We start from the raw sequence: 19,878 nt of genomic DNA on the forward strand, positions 1-19,878 counted from the left end.
CCCATCATTGACCACATGTCTATGAATAGGGACAGGAGAGGAAGAGAAACTAGGAGGCAATGTTCTTTTCCATCAAAGAAGGAGGGAGAAGAAACACTCCAATCAGAAGCAATAGGTGATAACATTTGGATAGAAGCATATGAGCCATTTCCTGGAGCCTGTGGAAGAACAGAAAGGGGTTATACTAATCAGTTTTTAGATTTCAAGAAACACTGGTAACACCTCATAGTAAGTTGATATAGCTACAGGTTTTATTAAATAAGATACAAAGTATATGAATATATTCATTGAAGAAGGGCACAAGAAAATAGGCATGTCTATGTGTCTATCCACTACGGGATCCCCTCTGGCCTCAGGAAATGAAGCTGCATGTGAAGCTGTTGAGAGAGAGACAGAAAGAGACAGAGAGACAGAGACAGAGACAGAGACAGAGAGACAGAGAGAGAGCCTGACCATAGCCAGTCCATTGATCTAGAGGCTCTGTTGTTCTAAAATAAATTAGACAAAAAGAGTTAGACCCTCTTCAAGTATACCAGTCTTGAGTGTGAGAGATAACACTAAACACAGGGAGTCAGGGAGTAGGTGCCTATCCATTTGTGTAGCACTACCATTCATTTTAGATATCATAGTTGACTATCTCCTTCTTATGTGGAAAAGGGACCTGCATCTAGGCAGGAGTTCTTGATCTTTTTCATGTCAAGGATCCTGTTGGCAATCTAGTGAAACCTATGAACCCTTTCTCAGAATAATGTTTTCAAATTCATAAAATAAAATATATTTAGGATTATAAAGAAAATGAACTACATTGAAATCAATGTCACAATATTTTTTAACATTATTTTATTTGGTCATTTCCAAGCATTATTCATTGGAGACAAAGATCATTTTCTTTTCTCCCCCTCCACCCCACCCCTTATCACATAGCCGACACGCGATTCCACTGGGTATCACATGTGTTCTTGATTCAAACCCATTTCCGTGTTGTGGGTATTTGCATTAGAGTGTTCGTTTAGAGTCTCTCCTCAGACATGTCCCCTCAACCCCTGTAGTCAAGCAGTTGTTTTCCTCAGTGTTTTTACTCCCACAGTTTGTCCTCTGCTTGTGGATAGTGTTTTTTCTCGTAGATCCTTGCAGATTGTTCAGGGACACTGCATTGACACTAATGGAGAAGTCCATTACGTTTGATTGTACCACAATGTATCAGTCTCTGTGTACAATGTTCTCCTGGTTCTGCTCCTTTTGCTCTGCATCACTTCCTGGAGGTTGTTCCAGTCTCCATAGAATCCCTCCACTTTATTATTCCTTTTAGCACAATACTATTCCATCACCAACATATACCACAATTTGTTCAGCCATTCTCCAATTGAAGGGCATCCCTTCATTTTCCAATTTTTGGCCACCACAAAGTGCAGCTATGAATATTCTTGTACAAGTCTTTTTCCTTATAATCTCTTTGGGGTACAAACCCAGTAGTGCTATGGCTGGATCAAAGGGCAGTCTTTTATTGCCCTTTGGGCATAGTTCCAAATTGCTCTCCAGAATGGTTGGATCAGTTCACAACCCCAACAGCAGTGGATTAATGTCCCTACTTTGCCACATCCCCTCCAGCATTCATTACTTTCCTTTGCTGTCATTTTAGCCAATCTGCTAGATGTAAGGTCATACCTCAGAGTTGTTTTGATTTGCATCTCTCTGATTATAAGAGATTTAGAACACTTCTTCATGTGCCTATTAATAGTTTTGATTTCTTTATCTGAAAACTGCCTATTCATGTCCCTTGCCCATTTATCAATTGGAGAATGGCTTGATTTTTTGTACAATTGATTTAGCTCTTTGTAAATTTGAGTAATTAAACCTTTGTCAGAGGTTTTTATGAAGATTGTTTCTCAATGTTTTGCTTCCCTTCTGATTTTGGTTACATTGATTTTATTTGTACAAAAACATTTTAATTTAATGTAATCAAAATTATTTATTTTACATTTTGTGACTCTAAGTCTTGCTTGGTTTTAAAATCTTTCCCTTCCCAAAGTTCTGACATGTATACTATTCTGTGTTTACCTAATTTACTTATAGTTTCCTTCTTTATGTTCAAGTCATTCACCCATTTTGAATTTATCTTGGTGTAGAGTGTGAGGTATTGATCCAAACCTAATCTCTCCCACACTGTCTTCCAATTTTCCCAGCAGTTTTTATCAAATAGTGGATTTTTGTCCCAAAAGCTGGGATCTTTGGGTTTATCATATACTGTCTTGCTGAGGTCACTTACCCGGAGTCTATACCACTGATCCTCCTTTCTGTCTCTTAGCCAGTACCAAATTGTTTGATGACCACTACTTTATAATATAGTTTGAGATCTGGGACTTCAAGGCCCCCTTCCTTTGTATTTTTTTTTCATTATTTCCCTGGATACCCTTGATCCTTTGTTCTTCCAAATGAACTTTGTTATGGTTTTTTTTCTAAATGAGTAAAACAATTTTTTGGAAGTTCAATGGGTATGGCACTAAATAGATAAGTTTGGGCAGGATGGTAATTTTTATTATATTGGTTCATCCTACCCATGAGTAGTTAATGTTTTTCCAATTGCTCAAGTCTAGTTTTAGTTGTGTGGAGAGTGTTTTGTAGTTGTGTTCATATAGTTCCTGTGTTTGTCTCAGGAGATAGATTCCTAGTATTTTATTTTGTCTAAGGTGATTTTGAATTGGATTTCTCTTTCTAGTTCTTGCTGCTGAGCTGTGTTGGAAATATATAGAAATGCTGATGATTTGTGCGGGTTTATTTTGTATCCTGCAACTTTGCTAAAGTTGATTATTTCAATTAGCTTTTTGGTTGGATCTCTAGGATTCTTTAAGTAGACCACCATGTCATCCACAAAGAGTGATAACTTGATCTCCTCCTTTCCTATTTTAATGCCTTCAATTTCTTTTTCTTCTCTAATTGCTACTGCTAATGTTTCTAGTACAATGTCAAATAATAGAGGTGATAATGGGCATCCTTGTTTCACTCCTGATCTTATTGGGAATGCATCTAGTTTATCCCCATTGCAGATGATATTAGCTGATAGTTTTAGATATATACTGTTTATTATTTTTAGGAATGACCCTTCTATTCCTATGCTTTCTAGTGTTTTTAGTAGGAATGGGTGTTGTATTTTATCAAAGGCTTTTTCTGTGTCTATTGAAATAATCATGTGATTTTTGTTGGTTTGCTTGTTGATATGGTCAATTATGTGGATGGTTTTCCTAATACTGAACCAGCCCTGCATCCCTGGTATAAATCCTACTTGATCATGGTGAATGATCCTTCTGATCACTTGCTGGAGTCTTTTTGCTAGTATCCTATTTAAGATTTTGCATCTATATTCATTAGGGAGATTGGTCTATAATTTTCTTTCTCTGTTTTTGGCCTGCCTGGCTTTAGAATCAGTACCATGTTTGTGTCATGAAAAGAATTTGGTAGAACTCCCTTTTTGCTTATTATGCCAAATAGTTTGTATAGTATTGGAGTTAGCTGTTCTTTGAATGTTTGATAGAATTCACTTGTGAATCCATCAGGCCCTGGGGATTTTTTCTTAGGGAGTTCTTTGATGGCCTGTTGGATTTCTTTTTCTGATATGGGATTATTTAAGAATTCTATTTCTTCTTCTGTTAGTCTAGGCAATTTATATTTTTGTAAATATTCATCCATATCACCTAGGTTGGTATATTTATTGCCATATAGTTGGGCAAAGTAGTTTTTAATGATTGCCTTGATTTCCTCTTCATTGGAGGTGAGGTCCCCCTTTTCATCTTTGATGCTGTTAACTTGCCTTTCTTCTTTCCTTTTTTTAATTAGATTGACCAGTACTTTGTCTATTTTGTCTGTTTTTTCAAAGTACTAGCTTCTAGTCTTGTTTAATAGTTCTATCACTTTCGATTTTATTAATTTCTCCCTTAACTTTTAGGATCTCTAGTTTGTTTTTCTTCTGGGGGGAGGGTTAATTTGTTTGCGTTCAAGTTTTTTGATTTGCATTTCCAATTCATTGATCTCTTCCCTCCCTAATTTGTTAATATATGCACTCAAGGATATGAATTTTCCTCTAAGTACTACTTTGGCTGCATCCCATAAGGTTTGAAAGGATGTCTCACCATTGCCATTTTCTTCAATGAAATTGTTTCTATGATTTGTTCTCTAACTAACCGATTTTGGAGTATCATATTATTTAATTTCCAATTAATTTTTTATTTGGTTCTCCATGTACCCTTACTGATCATTATTTTTATTGCCTTGTGATCTGAAAAGGTTGCATTTATTATTTCTGCTTTTCTGCATTTATATGCCATGTTTCTGTGACCTAGTGTATGATTTATCTTTGTGAATGTGCCATGTGGTGCTGAGAAGAAGGTGTATTCCTTTTTGTCCCTATTTATTTTTCTTCATATGTCTATTAACTCTAATTTTTCTAAGATTTCATTCACATCTTTTATCTCTTTCTTATTTATTTTTTGGTTTGATTTATCTAAATTTGATAGTGGTTGGTTCAAGTCTCCCACTAATATGGTTTTACTATCTATTTCCTCCTTCAGTTCTCCTAGTTTCTCCATTAGAAATTTGGGTGCTCTATGATTTGGTGCATACATGTTGATTAGTGATAATTCCTCATTATCTACACTCCCTTTTAACAGAATATATTTACCTTCCCTATCCCTTTTGATCTGGTCTATTTTTGCTTTGGCTTTGTCAGATATCACGATTGCAACTCCTGCCTTCTTTCTATCAGTTGAGGCCCAGAAGGTCTTACTCCATCCTTTAATTCTAACCTTGTGAGTATCAACCTGCATCATATGTGTTTCTTGAAGACAACAGATGGTAGGGTTTGGGGTTCTAATCCAATCTGCTATTTGTCTACATTTTATGGGTGAGTTCATCCCATTCACATTCAAAGTTATGATTGTCACTTGTGGATTCCCTGGCATTTTTATATCCTCCCCTAATTCTGACCTTTCTTCTTAGGTATAACCTTTTAAACCAGTGATTTACTTTAGATCAATCCCCCTAGTCCCCTCCCTTGATATGCTTCCCTTTCTGGCCCCTCCCTTTTTTGTTCCCTTCCCCTCCCTCCTCTCCTTCCCTCCCTTTTCATACTCCCTCCCCTTCCCCCTCCCCCTCCTTAATTTCCCCTTCTCTCTTGCCCTGTTGGATAAGATAGAATTCAGGATCCCAATGGATCTAGATGTTCTTCCCTCTCAGATTTGATTTCACTGAGAGTAAGGTTTAAGTAATACCACTTTGCGCTCTCTTCCTCTCCTCATTTGAGAATTCTTCCCCTTCCCCTCCCCTTCCATGTGTATCTTTGTGTGGGAAAGATTATTCTATTTAGTTTCCTCCCCCCCTCTATTTCTTGAAGTAAATCTTAGTATCCTCAATGATTCTCCCCTCCCTTTTTCTTTCTTTCCCCCCCCTTTCACCAAATCTTCTTGATGTCCCAATCTTTCCCTATGTGTGATTCTTCTAACTACTCTTATGATGCATACAATTTTTGAGAGTTACACATTACATTTTCCCCACATATTAATATATATAATTTGATATAAATGTAGTCCTTATAGAAGAGAGTTTGACTTAAAGAAAAAGATAAGATTTTTCTCCTTTTCCCTTTCTTTCATATTTACCTTTTCATGTTTCTCTTGCTCTCTGTGATTGGATGTCGAATTTTCCACTAAGTTCTGGTCTTTTCTTAGCAAATACTTGGAAATATTCTATTTTGTTGAATGCCTATACTTTCCCCTGGAAGTATATAGTCAGTTTTGATGGGTAGTTGATTCTTGGTTGGAGACCCAGCTCTCTTGCGTTTCTAAATATTGGGTTCCATGCTTTGTGGTCTCTTAGTGTGTTTGCTGCTAAGTCATGTGTGATCCTTATGGGGGCCCCTCTATATCTGAAGCTCCTGTTCTTGGCTTCTTGTAAAATTTTCTTCTTAGCTTGGAAGCTCTTGAATTTGGCGATTACATTCCTGGGGGTTGTCTTTTGGGGATTTAGTATAGAGGGTATTCTATGAACCCTTTCTATTTCTATTTTGTCTCCTTGCTCAAGAACATTGGAGCAATTCTCTTCTATAATTTCCTGTAGTATGGCATCAAGGTTTTTGTTTATCTCTGGTTTTTCGGGTAGACCAATGATTCTCAAGTTGTCTCTCCTTCCTCTGTTTTCCTGGTTTGTCACCTTGTCAGTGAGATATTTTATGTTTTCTTCTAATTCATTAATTTTTTGGCTTTGCTTTATTAATTCTTGCTGTTTTGCAATATCACTGTCTTCCAGTTGCTTAATTCTGGTCCTTAGGGACTGGTTTTGCTTTTTGGCTTGGTCTGCCCTTCTGTTAGATGCTTCCAGCTCTTTCTCCAATTGTGAGGTCTTGTCTGTCAGGCTGCTGACCTCTTTCTGGGTTTTTTCCCATTTTTCTTGCCAGAAGGTTTCCATCTTTATCCAGCTCCAATTTGAGTTCTTCCAGAGCTTGTGGATAATTTATATTTTGGGGGGCATGTTTTGATTTTGTTTGAATTACATCCTCTTTCTCTTCTTTTCCTTGGATATTCCCGCCATAAAAGTTTTCAATAGTCACTTTTTTCCCTTTCTTCTTGGAGGCTTGATTTTGGGCCATGTGAGCCATCCCTTCAGTGTTTTTTTTTCCCCTTTCCTTTTTGGTCCGAGGTCTGGGTGATATGGGCGGGTTTTCTGTGGATTTAGGTTGCCTCAGACCAGTTCTTCCCAGCCTCTGCGGTTTGTTAGTGTGCCTGCCCCCATACTCTGTGGTCTCTTCTCACCATTGCGCAGGAATCTCCTGTAAAGCCACTCTGAGGGGTGGAACTCTAGTATTCCCTGTCAGTTTCCAGGAAGTCTGGTGTGCCTCCCTCTCACTACAGCAAGGGGCGATGCTTCGGCCTTAGGCAGTTTTTACAGATTCTCGAGACTCCACACTGTTCACAGTTTGCAGGGTCCCTGTGGTCTGCACGCTCTGCAATGCGCAGGGTTCTCCTGTGAAACTGCCCTGAGAGGTCATTCCCTAGCAGTCTTTAGATCCCAAGGACCCTGGTGTGCCCCCCAGACAGAGATGTTCCTCACTCACTCACTGTCCCGGTGAGCACTCTGATCCCCTACTCTGGTTCCATGGGGGAGGGGGGGGGGGGGAAAGGACGGCTCAGTTCACATTTTTGTGCAAGTTTTTCCTCCTTCTTATAGTGTGGCAATGTTCAAACCCCACTTACCTTTGTTTCTGTGGGGTACTGGAGAGTCCCTCCATTCTTCCAAAGATGATTTTTATGCTCTTTTGAGGTAGTCTATTTCGTTCGGTGCTGGGGAGAGGAAGCAATTCGCATCTAGATTGCAGTCATGTTTACCCAGAAGTCCCACAATATTTTTAAAAACAAATTCCACAGACCCCATCCTTGATGTAGATTATAAAAGAACTGATTGATAAGTGTCTCTGGGCAACCAAGAAACCCTAAGTATTAACATTAGGTAGAGGTTCCCCGAACTAGAAGGAGAAAACTAAACTGCTGCTGTGAGAGAATAAAATAGTTATTACTTAAGGATATATGGCCTTGATTTTACTAGTTCATAAGCGGTATTTTGTCAAGAGTAAGAGTTCTCTTTTGGATACATCTCAGATATACGAGAGTAGAAAGCCCTTTCTGGCTGTAAACAGGATCTCCCTAACCGTCCAGAAAGGAGAGTGCTTTGGATTGCTTGGCTTCAATGGAGCAGGGAAAACCACTACCTTCAAAATGCTGACAGGGGATGAAACCATCACATCTGGGGAGGCCTTTATTGATGGATTCAGCATCATCACCCACATTAAAAAGGTAAGATGCTGGCTGGAACCATATGGATTCACTACCTCAAGGTAGTGTGTATATAAAAGGGGAAGTACAAGGGACTGGAAGCAATGAGGTCATTTGGAGGGACAATGACTGTCCCTTAGGCTACATCTACTGGGGTAAGTACTAAGTTGGTGATAGAGGCTTAGGGAAAGTTGAGGAAGTAGAAGCATTTTTAAAGTTCAAATGGAGGGCATCTTCAGTAACTCCCTTGACTACTAGAGAGAAGAAAAATAAAAAAGAACTCCAGATTGTATCCTTAGCTTCACTATAAATAGAGAAACTGACAAATTCATCATTCCCTTGAGACTGGCAAGGAGAAACTCTTCTGATGTCTCCAGAATCACACATTCATTATTAGTCTATACCTAGCCTCATTATCTTTCCAACCTACTGGTTAAGTAGTTGATATCCAGGCAGATCTAATTGCCTCCACTGGCCACTAAAGGTGTCTGGATAGATCAGTGCTGTTTTTTGGTTTGTTTTTTAGCAAGTGAGCACCCAAGATCTCTGTTAGCATAGCCTTTAAATTTGCAAAGGACCTTCTATTATCCAAAATAGTATTTCTGCTATCCAAAAGTATTTCAAGTCTTACCCCAGGTTTTGTTGGTTCTTATTTCTTGTCTGTCTTTATATTGCCCTGAAATGTTACTTTTCCTAGGGTTGTACAGACTTATGAGGGAAAATGTGGGGGTGGTACACCAAAAAAGGTGTTAGTCAATCCTAGAAGGAACTGAATTTGTGTCTTGACTCCACCATAGGTTTGTCACTTTAGGGAAAATTATTTCTCTGGTACTTAGATTCCTGATCTATAAAATGAATATAGCACTAGATGATCTCTGAAGTCTCTTGAAAGTCCAACAGTCTGTGATTTTATGACCTGCCTCAGAAGCTGGTCCCTGAGCATGAAATATGAAGTCTGTGTTGGATCAATATAGCCTTTCTTACTCCAAGGTGATGGCTTACCTGAGGTTTTATCAATAATAATAATAACAACACATATATAATTATCTAGTACACATAAATTACTGGTCTCTTAGAGGCTACCTACTGCTATTATAGTGTAACTAACTGTTGGCAAGTGACATACTAGCAATATACTTGAATGAATGGATGATTTTAATTTAAGCCAAATGTGATCAATTAACTAAATCAGTGTGGCCTACATACATACATATCTGTTTAGGTTGGACTTGGGATCTGAAGACTTGAGTTAAGCTCCTTAACTTTGTGACCTTCAGTAAGTCACTTACTTTTAAAATTGAGAGCTAGAAATTACCTTAAAGGCTACCTACTCCAAATCTCTCACATTATATATGAGAAAACTGAAGGCTAGAGGTATTCTGTGTAAAAATCCAGAATTCTTTCCACTGTACCATATTGTGTCATTTCAGCTCTCTAGATCTAATTATGCTCATCTGTTTATTTAAGTAGTATTTGATGACCTCTAAGATCAGATCTCATGTCCCAGAATCTGTTAAAACATATTTTTGAAAGAAAAAAAAAGTAAAAATGTGTCTGTCTTCATCAATAAAAATCTAGATCCCATTAATGCTATTGCTAGGTTTTGAAATATTCATTACCAATATTACTATTCTGTGCTGATAGACAAATTTCTCTGCTTCTGAATACCTATTCAGTCCCCAGGTTCAAATTTCTTTATGACTCACGTCAACATTTCCTTTACTTTTCTCATCTTCATGATGATACATAACTAAACACTATGAAAGCAGAGTTAAGTTGGTAATACCATTGAACTATTTTATGTCATTTTCCAGGCATAACTTTGTCTCTATGTTTTGTAAGGGACACACGTTCCCAGAAGGATTTAGCAGAGAAACAGATTAATGGTTATCTGTTGACCATCTGAAGGGACTCTCCTAGGATTATATTGCAAAGTAATCCTAGAGAGAATTCTGAAGGAAAAAAAGAGACATTGAGAGGTGATAAAACTCCAAGAAGGCCAAATTTCAGAGAATCCAAAGCCCTCCTGGAAATAGAAAGCACATTGATGGGCTGTGAGAACAACCTTTTCTGGGGAAGGGCATAGATCAAAAGGACACCAAGTCTTTTGTCTCATCAGGTTTAAATTTTTAGACAATGTGAGGGAACAGAGTTGGGAAACAGACACCACATTTAATTTTTGGAAGCTATATCCCCTACAAAACTTTTGGGATGTATTCCCTGGACTCAGCTATTTACAATAGCGCAAGATTTTCTTATTTGGGGCCACTATTAAATCTGTATCCATTGCCTGGATCTTTGTTGTTATTTCAGGTACGACAGAGAATTGGTTATTGCCCTCAATTTGATGCCTTACTGGACCACATGACAGGACGAGAGACTCTGGTCATGTATGCCCGGCTTCGTGGCATCCCTGAGCGTCACATTAATAACCTTGTGAAGGATGTGCTGCAGGGGTTGCTCTTAGAGGCCCACTCGGACAAACTCATCAAAACCTACAGGTGCAATACCATAAGTCCCCATTCCCTCTTCTATATGCTTTTCTTTTAATAAGCATGCCGTTTCTTTTCAGAATTAGAGATTAAAGAGTAAATCATTCAGCTTAAGCAATAAGGTGCCCATGTTAGGGCCCCATGGCATCTGCCAAGTGCTCTCTTGAGCAAATGATTCATGAGGACTTATCAAGATTATAAGTTTTTTCTGCTTATATGATACAGTTTTTATCCTGCCAGAATCTTTGATCTTAAATGAACCTAGTTCCTTACTAGCTTATAAGGCAACCAACAAAAAAGATCCATCTTATGAGATACCCTCCATAATGGAACAGAGACAGAAGGAAAATAGAGGTTAGGGTTTTTGTTGTTGTTGTTGTTGTTTTTAAACCCTTACCTTCCATCTTGGATTCAATACTGTGTGTTGGTTCCAAGGCAGAAGATCAGGTAAGGGCTAGGCAATGGGGGTTAAGTGCTCTTCCTCTCTTCTCCCTGTCCTTGTCCTTGTCTCTGCCCCTGTCCCTCTCCCTTTTCCTCTCCCCTTCTCTTCTCTTTTCCCTTACCTTCCACCTTAGAATCAGTACTGTGTATTGGCTCCAAGGCAGAAGAGCAGTAAGGACTAGGTAATGAGGGTTACGTAACTTGCCCAGGGTCACACAGCTGGGAAGTGTCTGAGGTCAAATTTGAACCTAGAACCTCCCATCTCTAGGCCTGGCTCTCAATCCACTGAGCTACCCAGTTGCTCCTGGTTAAGGTTTGTTGTTTTTTTGGTTTTTTTATAATTTACTCCTCTCCTGTTCTATATCTCGAAACCTCTCTACCTCCTACCTCATTCTCTTCTCTGTTTCAGTGTATGAGAAAGAAATGATCCTTCTCTGCCTAGACCATTCTCTCTATTTGTGCTCTAGATTCCAACCCCTCCTCCCACCTCCATAAGCTTGTCCTTTAAAACATTATTTCCCTCTCTAATCTTCAGGATCTCTTTGTCTACTAACTCCTTTGTTGCTGCCTACAAATATTCCTAAGTCTCTCCCATCCTATAAAAACAACAACAGCAACAAAAACTCTTTACTTGACCCTGCCAGCCCCTCAAACTGTCCTGCTATAGTTCTCACTTTCATGGCCAAACTCAAAAAAAGTTATCCAAATTAATTGCCTACACTTCCTCACCTTCTGCTCACTTCTCAATCCTTGTGATCTAGCTTTCAAACTCATCTTTTAACTGAAGTTATCAAAGATTACTTAAATAATAAATAAAATTACTTTTTTTCACTCCCTAGGACACTCATTCTCTGCACCTTTTAAAACTGTCAACTGAATATATGTATCTTTCCACATCACAACTTTCCCACATTGTGTTTTCAGTGGGTTTTCCAGAAGCCACAGATGACATGTGAAGACCATAGATGGCACAGAAAACATTTTGAAGCTCACAATAAAATATATATAATATTGTATAATATCAACAAATTTTGCATTTTAATGCCACAAATATACACAACCTTTTTTTAAAGTTGAAATAAGTAAAAAAGTTAGTTTGCAAAAAAAGAATATGAGAATCAACAGATGACACACAAAGACTAGAACTGCAGAGATATCTTTAAAAGTTTAGTAACTCATAAATACATAAAATGTATGTACTATTATGTGTGATATTAGCTATACAGTATATTCTCCTCAAATTTGTTTCATTTTAATTTTTAAAATTTCTATATTTTAAAATTTATTTTTCATACAATGTTTTTACTTAACATTATCTTGCATATAGCCTATGACCAAATATTTAACCCACATTTTACAAAAAGGTACTGTAAGCACCCCATAAAAGAAAAAGAAGAAAATCAGACTTTTTCTCTGGTAAAAAGGGACGGCCAAAAAATTTTATGTGGATTTTCCATATCATGGGGGTGTTGTGCCCCCTAACATTTGCAGTGTGGAAGAGATACCTGTAGTCTCCTCTCCCCTTAGCTTCTTTGACCCTATTCTCATTCAGTTCACATCTTCAGAATCATAATCTTTGATCCTTCCTTCTACCCTAATTTTCATATCTAATTAATTGCCAAGTTGAGTTGGTTCTGTCTCTACACCATCTCTTATCATCACCAAATCTCTACCATCAATCACCAAGATTATTTCAGGAACCTCTTAAATGCTCTCATTGCTTCTGGTCTCTTTCTTCTCCATGTCATTTCCCCCATAGATGCCAGTGTAATATTCCTAAGATGCAGGTTCATATACCCTTGTTACTACCCAATCTAGAAATTTTCAGTGGCTCTTTATTACCTCAGGAATAAAAAAAAGACCTGGAATTTAAAGCCGTCCATAATCAGGTTACCAGATATCTTGCCAGATGTTTTATATCTCTCCCTTCCACAAACTCCACATCCCAGGCATGTGGCCTACTCGCCTGTTACCCAAATCAGTGTTCCATTCGATCCCCACACCTTTACACCATCCTAGAATGCTCTGCTTCTAATGCCCTCCCTCTTCAACTCCACCTTTTAGAATCCAAGCTTCTTTCAGGGCTCATCTCAAGTGGTAACCCTTATATAAAGCCTTTCTTGTTCTCCCTGGTTGTTGAGTGCTCTCTTCCTCCACAAACTGACATATCTGTTTGCATGTTATATTACCTCAGTGGGAGGTAAACTTCTTGAGGACAGGAACTGCTTCATTTTTGCCTCCATATTTCCATTATTCAGCAAGAGGAAATTTGGCACGTGGGATAGAGGACCAGCCTTACAATAAGAAAGATAGAGGTCTGGGTCCTTCCTCAGGCACCTCCTAGCTCTAGGACCATGGACAGTCACCGAACTAGATAAAACTCTAAGTTGCTGATGTTCTTTGGTGCAGAGTTCCACACTGGGAGAGGTTCACACAGGTGAAATTATAGGCCAAACCAAACAGGCCTAGCATGGCCTAGCATACTTCCTTATACATTGTAGGCATTCAGGAAACAAATCCCTAAAACTATATTGCTTCGCTAAGAAGAGCCCCTACTGGGCCCACTGTCTTTTTTTCTTGCTAACTGGTCAGTCAGCAAACATTTATTTATTGAATACAGGTAGCTATGTTTGGAGTCAAGAAGACCTGAGTTCAAATCCAGCCTCCAACACTTACTAGCTCTGTGACCTTGGGCACTTCACTTCATTCAGCCTTAATTTCCTCAACTGTGAAATAGGGAAAATAATAGCTCCTATTTCCCAGAGTTTCAAGGATCAAATGAGGTAATGTTTGTAAAAAAGCACTGAACATAGTAGATGCTATATACGCGCTTATTCCTTTCTCTTTCCTTTCTCCTATGCAACAGGTATTATCTTTCTAAGAGAATCAGTTCTACAATCACTGTAGAATAAACCACCTTCCATTCACTAACCTAGAAATTTTGCTTCCCCTATGATCTGCCTTCTTCAGGCAGCCCCAGGGTGAAATAGAGGCCAGACAAGGTCTTGAGACTTTTGCCTTCAACTTCTGCTTTCCATTCCCACAACTTAGCTGTCCTGATGTTGTTAGATTATAAATACATGTGACCCAGGTCACCATCCCAGGAACTAACAAGCAGACATTTGTGGAACACCTCCTATGTGCCAAACACTATGCTAAGCCCTGGGGACACAAAGAGAGTCGAGAGATGGCCCTTGCCCTCCAGAGGCTCACAGTCTCCTGGGGGGAGGCAGGGTGCAAATAGCACAGACAAGGCAGGCTATAGAGAAGATAGCAGGGAATAATGAATGGAGAGAAGTAGCTTCAGTGGAATGACAAAGTCAGGTTATAGGGGTTAAGAGAATGAGGAGAGAAAGTAGAGGTACCCATTGTAGATGGCCTTTTCAAGCTTAGTAGCAGAGAGCAAAAAAGATATTGGTCAATAGGTATTGGGGTTGGAAAGGAGAAGTGAGAGCTTTTTCAGGATAGTAGAGACATGGGCAAACTGTTTGGAGATAGCAAAAAAAATGAGTCAGTAGAAAGGGAGACCCTGAAAATAAGTTGGGGGCAAGCAGATAGCTTAGTGAATAGAAGGTCAGGCAGGAGGTCCTGGGGTCAAATCTAGCCTTAGACACTTCCTAACTGTGTGACCCTGGAAAAATTACTTAACTGCGATTGTCTAATCCTTACCACTCTTTAGCCTTGGAAATGATACTAAAATAGAAGGTATGGGTTTAAAAACAAAAAAAGAAAGAAATTAAGTGAAAGAGTGGGGATGATAGAGGGTACAATCTGTTAAAGGAGACAGAATCTTTTTAGCAAGTAGAGGGGTTGACATTGATAAGGAAAAAGGCTACTTAACCACATGAGACAGGAGTAAAAGAGAAAATGGAAAAAAGGCATCTGAGTAAAAAAGGGAAGAAGAGGGAATTTCCAGTGAATCACTTTAGTTTTTTCCATAAAATATGAGGCAAAGGACTTTAGCTGAAAGGGGAGGAGAAAAGGGAGCCATGGATGGTTTGAGGATGGATGAAAATGGTTAGAAGAGCTTTTGTGGAGAGTAGGAAAGTAAATTGATAAAAGAGGTATAGTAAGTTGCCTAGCAGCAACGAGGACCCAGTTGAGGTTATGTACAGTTAACTTGTAGTGATCCCATTCAGAATGGTTGTATGATTTCTTCCCCTTTTGTTCAGCAGCAAGTGTACAGAAGCAAAGGTGATGAATTGTAGGAGTGATCTGACTTTTTTTAATCCTGTATTTTACATTTGGCTTCATGCTGTGATTTTATTTTGAAACCATCTTTCCCTCCAAGAAAAACCTCTCCTTCTCTGAAGTTAGATACCAAAAGTTAAACTTTCCCTTAATGACCATCAGTTTAAAAAGAATTTTCTTCTCATTAGTTTCATTAACCATTATCTCTGCACTTCCTACAAGGTTTGTGGAGTTCTTTGAGAAGCTAGAATTATCTGACCATGTCCCATCTTTAACAGTTAATGTAGTTTTATCTAATTCCCCAGTAAGTCTGCCCTTATCCATAACCTCAGGATGCAGCTAGGACCCATAGAATTCACAAAACCATTACTTAAAGATAGAGAGTATTGCCATCTCACATACAGAATACCTGAATTCTTTGTTTATAAACCATCATGATCTCGTTTCTATAATTCTGTCCAATTACATTATCTTTGTTCTATGCTTATGAAAATGTATTGGCGGGGCAGCTAGGTATTGAGAGCCAGGTATAGAGATAGGAGGTTGTGGGTTCAAATTTGGCCTCAAATGCGTCCTAGCTCTGTAACCTGGGCAAGTTACTTAACCTCCATTGCCTAGCCTTTGCCTCTGCCTTACAACCAATATAGAGTATTGATTCTAAGATGGAAGATAAGGGTTTTTTAATGTATTGCACCCTCAATTCAGAGTCTTCTGGGCAGGGGGCATTTGGCCCATCCTTTGTTATCAGGTTGCATGCCCCTGGTAATAAATGATATCTTTCTCAGAGAACTGAATCAGTTCACCTTTTTGTTAAATTTCACTCTCCCAAGACTGGCTTAGCATTATCAGCAATATGATATGAGGGCCAAGAATTCAAGAGAGGACAGTATACTATTGAACTGGTTCATCAAAGTGTCAGAATGGGGAGAAGAGGGAAAAGTAGCTAGTGCAATGGAGATAGCCTGAGAGAGAGTTGCGAGGTCAATGAATTGGAGTCATAATGCAGATAAAGAGTAGGGTTCTGTAAGGGGATGGCAGAGGGAGGGGTAAAAAGCCAATAAATTGTGGTTTGAGGAGGAGATTTCAGGACTTCTAAGCATAGAAGTGGTACATTTCTAGATGGCAAGATCAAGGGTATGACCATCTTTATGTATGACTGAAGTGGGGTAAAGAAGCAGTGAAGAAGTGAGTAGGAGCAGGAACTGAGGGGTTAGGGCAGTGATGGCAAGCCTTTTGAAACTTTTTAGGAACCCCTTGCCATGCCCCACCCCACCCCAGACTATATACCCCTGCTCCGCCCACCATTGCATGCCCCACCACCTGACTGTGTGCTGTGCCCCACCCAACCCTGCTTTCGGGGATGGGGGCGGTATGCAGTTTGGCTTAGCCAGGGCTGAGCTCTACAGGGAGGCTCCAGTGCCCCATACCCTCCCCTTGCATTTGGGGGACAGGGCCAGGCTCCCAGCCAGCCAAGCCAGGGGCCTGTGTGTGCCCACAGAGAGCCCTCCACATGCCATCTTTGGCACATGTGCCATAGGTTCACCATCATGGAGATAGTGTATATGAAGAAAAATCGATATGTATATCGAAGTCCCCTGCCCTAGCATGAGGGAAGGAGTTAGAGAGGAAAATTGTGAGCCACATGTCAAACCCATTAAGGAAGGGAAATAACCCATAGACTGTAGGGAGTCTGTAGACCACAGCCATCAGGATTTTGATTGGTAGCTATGACTAGCATGAACTTCAAAGGGAGAGAATTTTCTGAGTGATGGAGAAAGGAGAACCTGGAACTGGCAGTGGAGGCAAGAAATATTCCAGAGAGAATGAGTAAAGGTTCAGTTTCGGAAGTATCAGAAAAGATGGCCAAGAAGTCTATTATGAGGGAAAGTGACTTTTAATAATGACAAATTAGAAACAATTACAATGCCCAATAGCTGAATAGATATTTATTATCCAAAAATTGATATCTTTTTAAATTTTATTTTAAATTGGCTAATAAATATTAGCTGCAACTTAAAAGTCACATTGTAACCTCTTCTGACTCATTATGATTCAATTTTTCACATTGTCAGAGTTTATTTGTATATGTTATGTTATTTCTCTTGGACTGTCCATAAGACCATGCATAATGTTGCTTCACAATAGCATCAGTAAGCCATTCTAACCAAATGTCCCTACCTAGTCATTTTAGGCTAACTGTCAGCTAAATTCCCTCTCTCTCCTAGGGACCTCTTGGTAAACTTGATTTCTCCTACCTTAAACTCTCACCCCTTTCCCTGTCCCACCAGAGGAGATATTGTTCCATGTACCTAATTATCTCCCTTTAATGTTTCCCCTAGCAACATTTTGTGGAACCAATGAATAACATTAGGTAATGCCAATATTTCTATAGACTTTGCTTATTTATATATATATACCATATATGGAATCTTTCTTTATGGTGTTACATTAATATATCTACCTTTTCAATCATTCTCCCAGCCGTTGGGCATTGTGGTTGCTTCTAATTTGCCATTATTCAAAATAGCAGAGTTTATAAAAATGTCTTTTCTGCATAGAACTCACCTGTATGAACATACCTATTTCTTTACAACACCATAAACAGACATTTATAATTGTAGCCTGGGTGCTCCTCACCATGGCCCCCTGCAATATGTGCCCAGGTCCACAGAACTCTGGATCAGTGTTCAAAACGTGTGGCTCCAGTCCATCTCGGATACTCTCACAGACCAAACCAGATTAAATACATGAAATCTCCATTAAGGCAGGTACTAGCCCTTTTTTCATCTCTTCCCACAGTCATTTAAGGGGGGCTGAAATCCTCAGGCCTAGCCTTTCTCCTTCTAAAAGCAGCCCACGATGCAAGCGTGATCCCCCCCTCCTGAGTGTGGAAGCTGAGGATTGCCATGTTCAGAGAAAGCTGTTGTCTTCCTGCCCAGCCCCACTCTGGAGCCCCCTCCCACCACCATTTCCCCTCCTGCACTATCCTGATGAGGGCCATTTCAACCTCAAATCCTGAACCCCCTTTTCCCCCCAAAAGGAGTATAGTCCATCTTCCATTCGCCTTGATCCAGGCTTCTCCGTTGAGATTAGTTGATCTCAATTAACCTCTCCTTCTGTCTCTGTCTCCAAGGGCCATACTTAAGATTGGGCCCTTAAAAATGACTCTGAAAAAGATGGTCCCAGAGACAGAAGGGGTCAACCTTCATTGCCTCCAACCAACCTCTCTATCCTTATTTTTTTTCTTTTTGTGCCTAAACAATTGCATTAGTTCTAAGTAACCAGGAGATTTTTCTTTCTACTCATACCTCAAGAGGCACAACCATGACCTTTAATCATATGTATCCAGCCCCTTAATTATTTGAGTCAATCTTGTATTATCAATTTTAATTCATAGACAGTGAACCTTTGACCATAACTCTTTGAAGTAACATCCTTAACACAGAGGCAAAGGCCTTTTCTCCCTTTTTTATCATTCTATCTTTCCCTCTACCTTATTACCACAACCTTTTCTTTATCATCCCCATAAACTCCAATCTCTATACCATCAGTGCTTTCTTCTCTTCCTCCTCCCTAGCTCCAATATCAATTACTTGGTGAATCAGATCAACTCTGTACAATGCTCTGTTGAATCCTTTGCCCCCTTGTTCTATTAATGATCATACTCCAATTCTGGATTCCTCACTCTGCCTGCTTCCTTTGTTCCTCTCATGTACTACTCAATGGAGCTGGAAGAAATGATGACTGGATCCACTGCCCAGTTATCTTCTGTTATTTAATCTCAGCTAAACTGTCACAGCAGCAAGGCAATCCTACTTCTCTGTAATCATTTCTCTATTCCACATCTCCCACCCTTTACTTTCTCAGTTGAGGACTTTGCCTCATACTTTACAGGAATAATAGAGGCCATTTGATAAGAGCTCCCCTTTTCTCCCCATCTTACATCTCTCCTACATCAACCCCTACTATCTCTTCCTCCATTTTACTCTGGTGAATAGGTGACCCTTTTTTTGCTACAAAGATCTCATCCTCTCCCATCCTTTCTAGCAGATTATCTTCCATTTTCATCTTCGCACTCTTTCTAATCTTCACTTTCTCCTTATATACTGGCTTCTCCCATGCTTCATAAAAACAAATCCATGTCTCCCCTATCCTTAAAAAAGGATTCTACAGAGTTCCCCCTTTTGTCTCTAATAACCTTTAAGATTATGGCCAAAGAAGAACACCAAACTGGAATTTTCAAGTTTAACCAACAGGGGTGATGAGCCCTTACACATAATGCAAATCACCCAACATCAAAAGACATTGGAATATCTGCCAAGCTTTATATTATTGTCTCACAATATCAGAATAGCTATCGCTTTTCTGCAAACTCAGAAATCTCTATGAGATCTTCTTTCAGCTTAATCTTATTAGCTTAAGTTTTCATTCCACAGAAACACTTAGCGTCATCTGAAAATGTAGACATGAGACCATGTGTAAGGTGACCAAAATGAGACCAAATAAAGGCAAATTCCAGTAACATTTTAAAGAATTCCTGCTTTTACACCATTCCTTCAAAGCATTTGTCCATCTGTTCTGTGAGCAGCACAATATAGTCTTCTTATTTGTAATTGCTATGTCTTTTTTTAAAAGTCTTTGACACAGGGCAACTAGGTGGGACAATGAATAGAGTGCCAGGCCTAGAGTCAAGAGAACCTGGGTTCAAACATGACTTCAGACACTTCCTAGTTGTATGACCCTGGGCAAATCACTTAACCCCAATTGCCTTGCACTTGCCACCCTTCTATCTTAGAACTGATACTAGGACAGAAGGTACAGGGGGTTTTATCTTTGTCAGAATATTGTCAAGGGCTTTCTGAAGGTCTAAATACATTATATCTTTTGAATGTCCTTTATTCATAGTCATAGTTATTCTCTCCACAATTCTAATAGATCAT

At 39.3% G+C, this 19,878-nt stretch overlaps 1 protein-coding gene across 8 annotated transcripts in view; it reads left to right on the plus strand.

Annotated features, from left to right (window-relative positions):
• The window catches only part of LOC100017234 (phospholipid-transporting ATPase ABCA3-like), a 351,884-nt gene that overhangs the window by 324,611 nt on the left and 7,395 nt on the right, over positions 1–19,878 (plus strand). For all 8 annotated transcript variants that reach the window (XR_470380.3, XM_056805469.1, XM_016424232.2 and 5 more), the window contains 2 exons: positions 7,641–7,835; positions 10,128–10,315. Coding sequence is in view for 7 of the 8 variants with exons in the window: in XM_056805469.1 (XP_056661447.1) it covers positions 7,641–7,835; positions 10,128–10,315 (383 nt within the window). In the remaining variant the exon portion in view is untranslated. The remainder of the gene's footprint in view (positions 1–7,640; positions 7,836–10,127; positions 10,316–19,878) is intronic.

The sequence above is a fragment of the Monodelphis domestica genome, chromosome 7, assembly GCF_027887165.1.
Source record: "Monodelphis domestica isolate mMonDom1 chromosome 7, mMonDom1.pri, whole genome shotgun sequence".
Taxonomy (NCBI): domain Eukaryota; kingdom Metazoa; phylum Chordata; class Mammalia; order Didelphimorphia; family Didelphidae; genus Monodelphis; species Monodelphis domestica.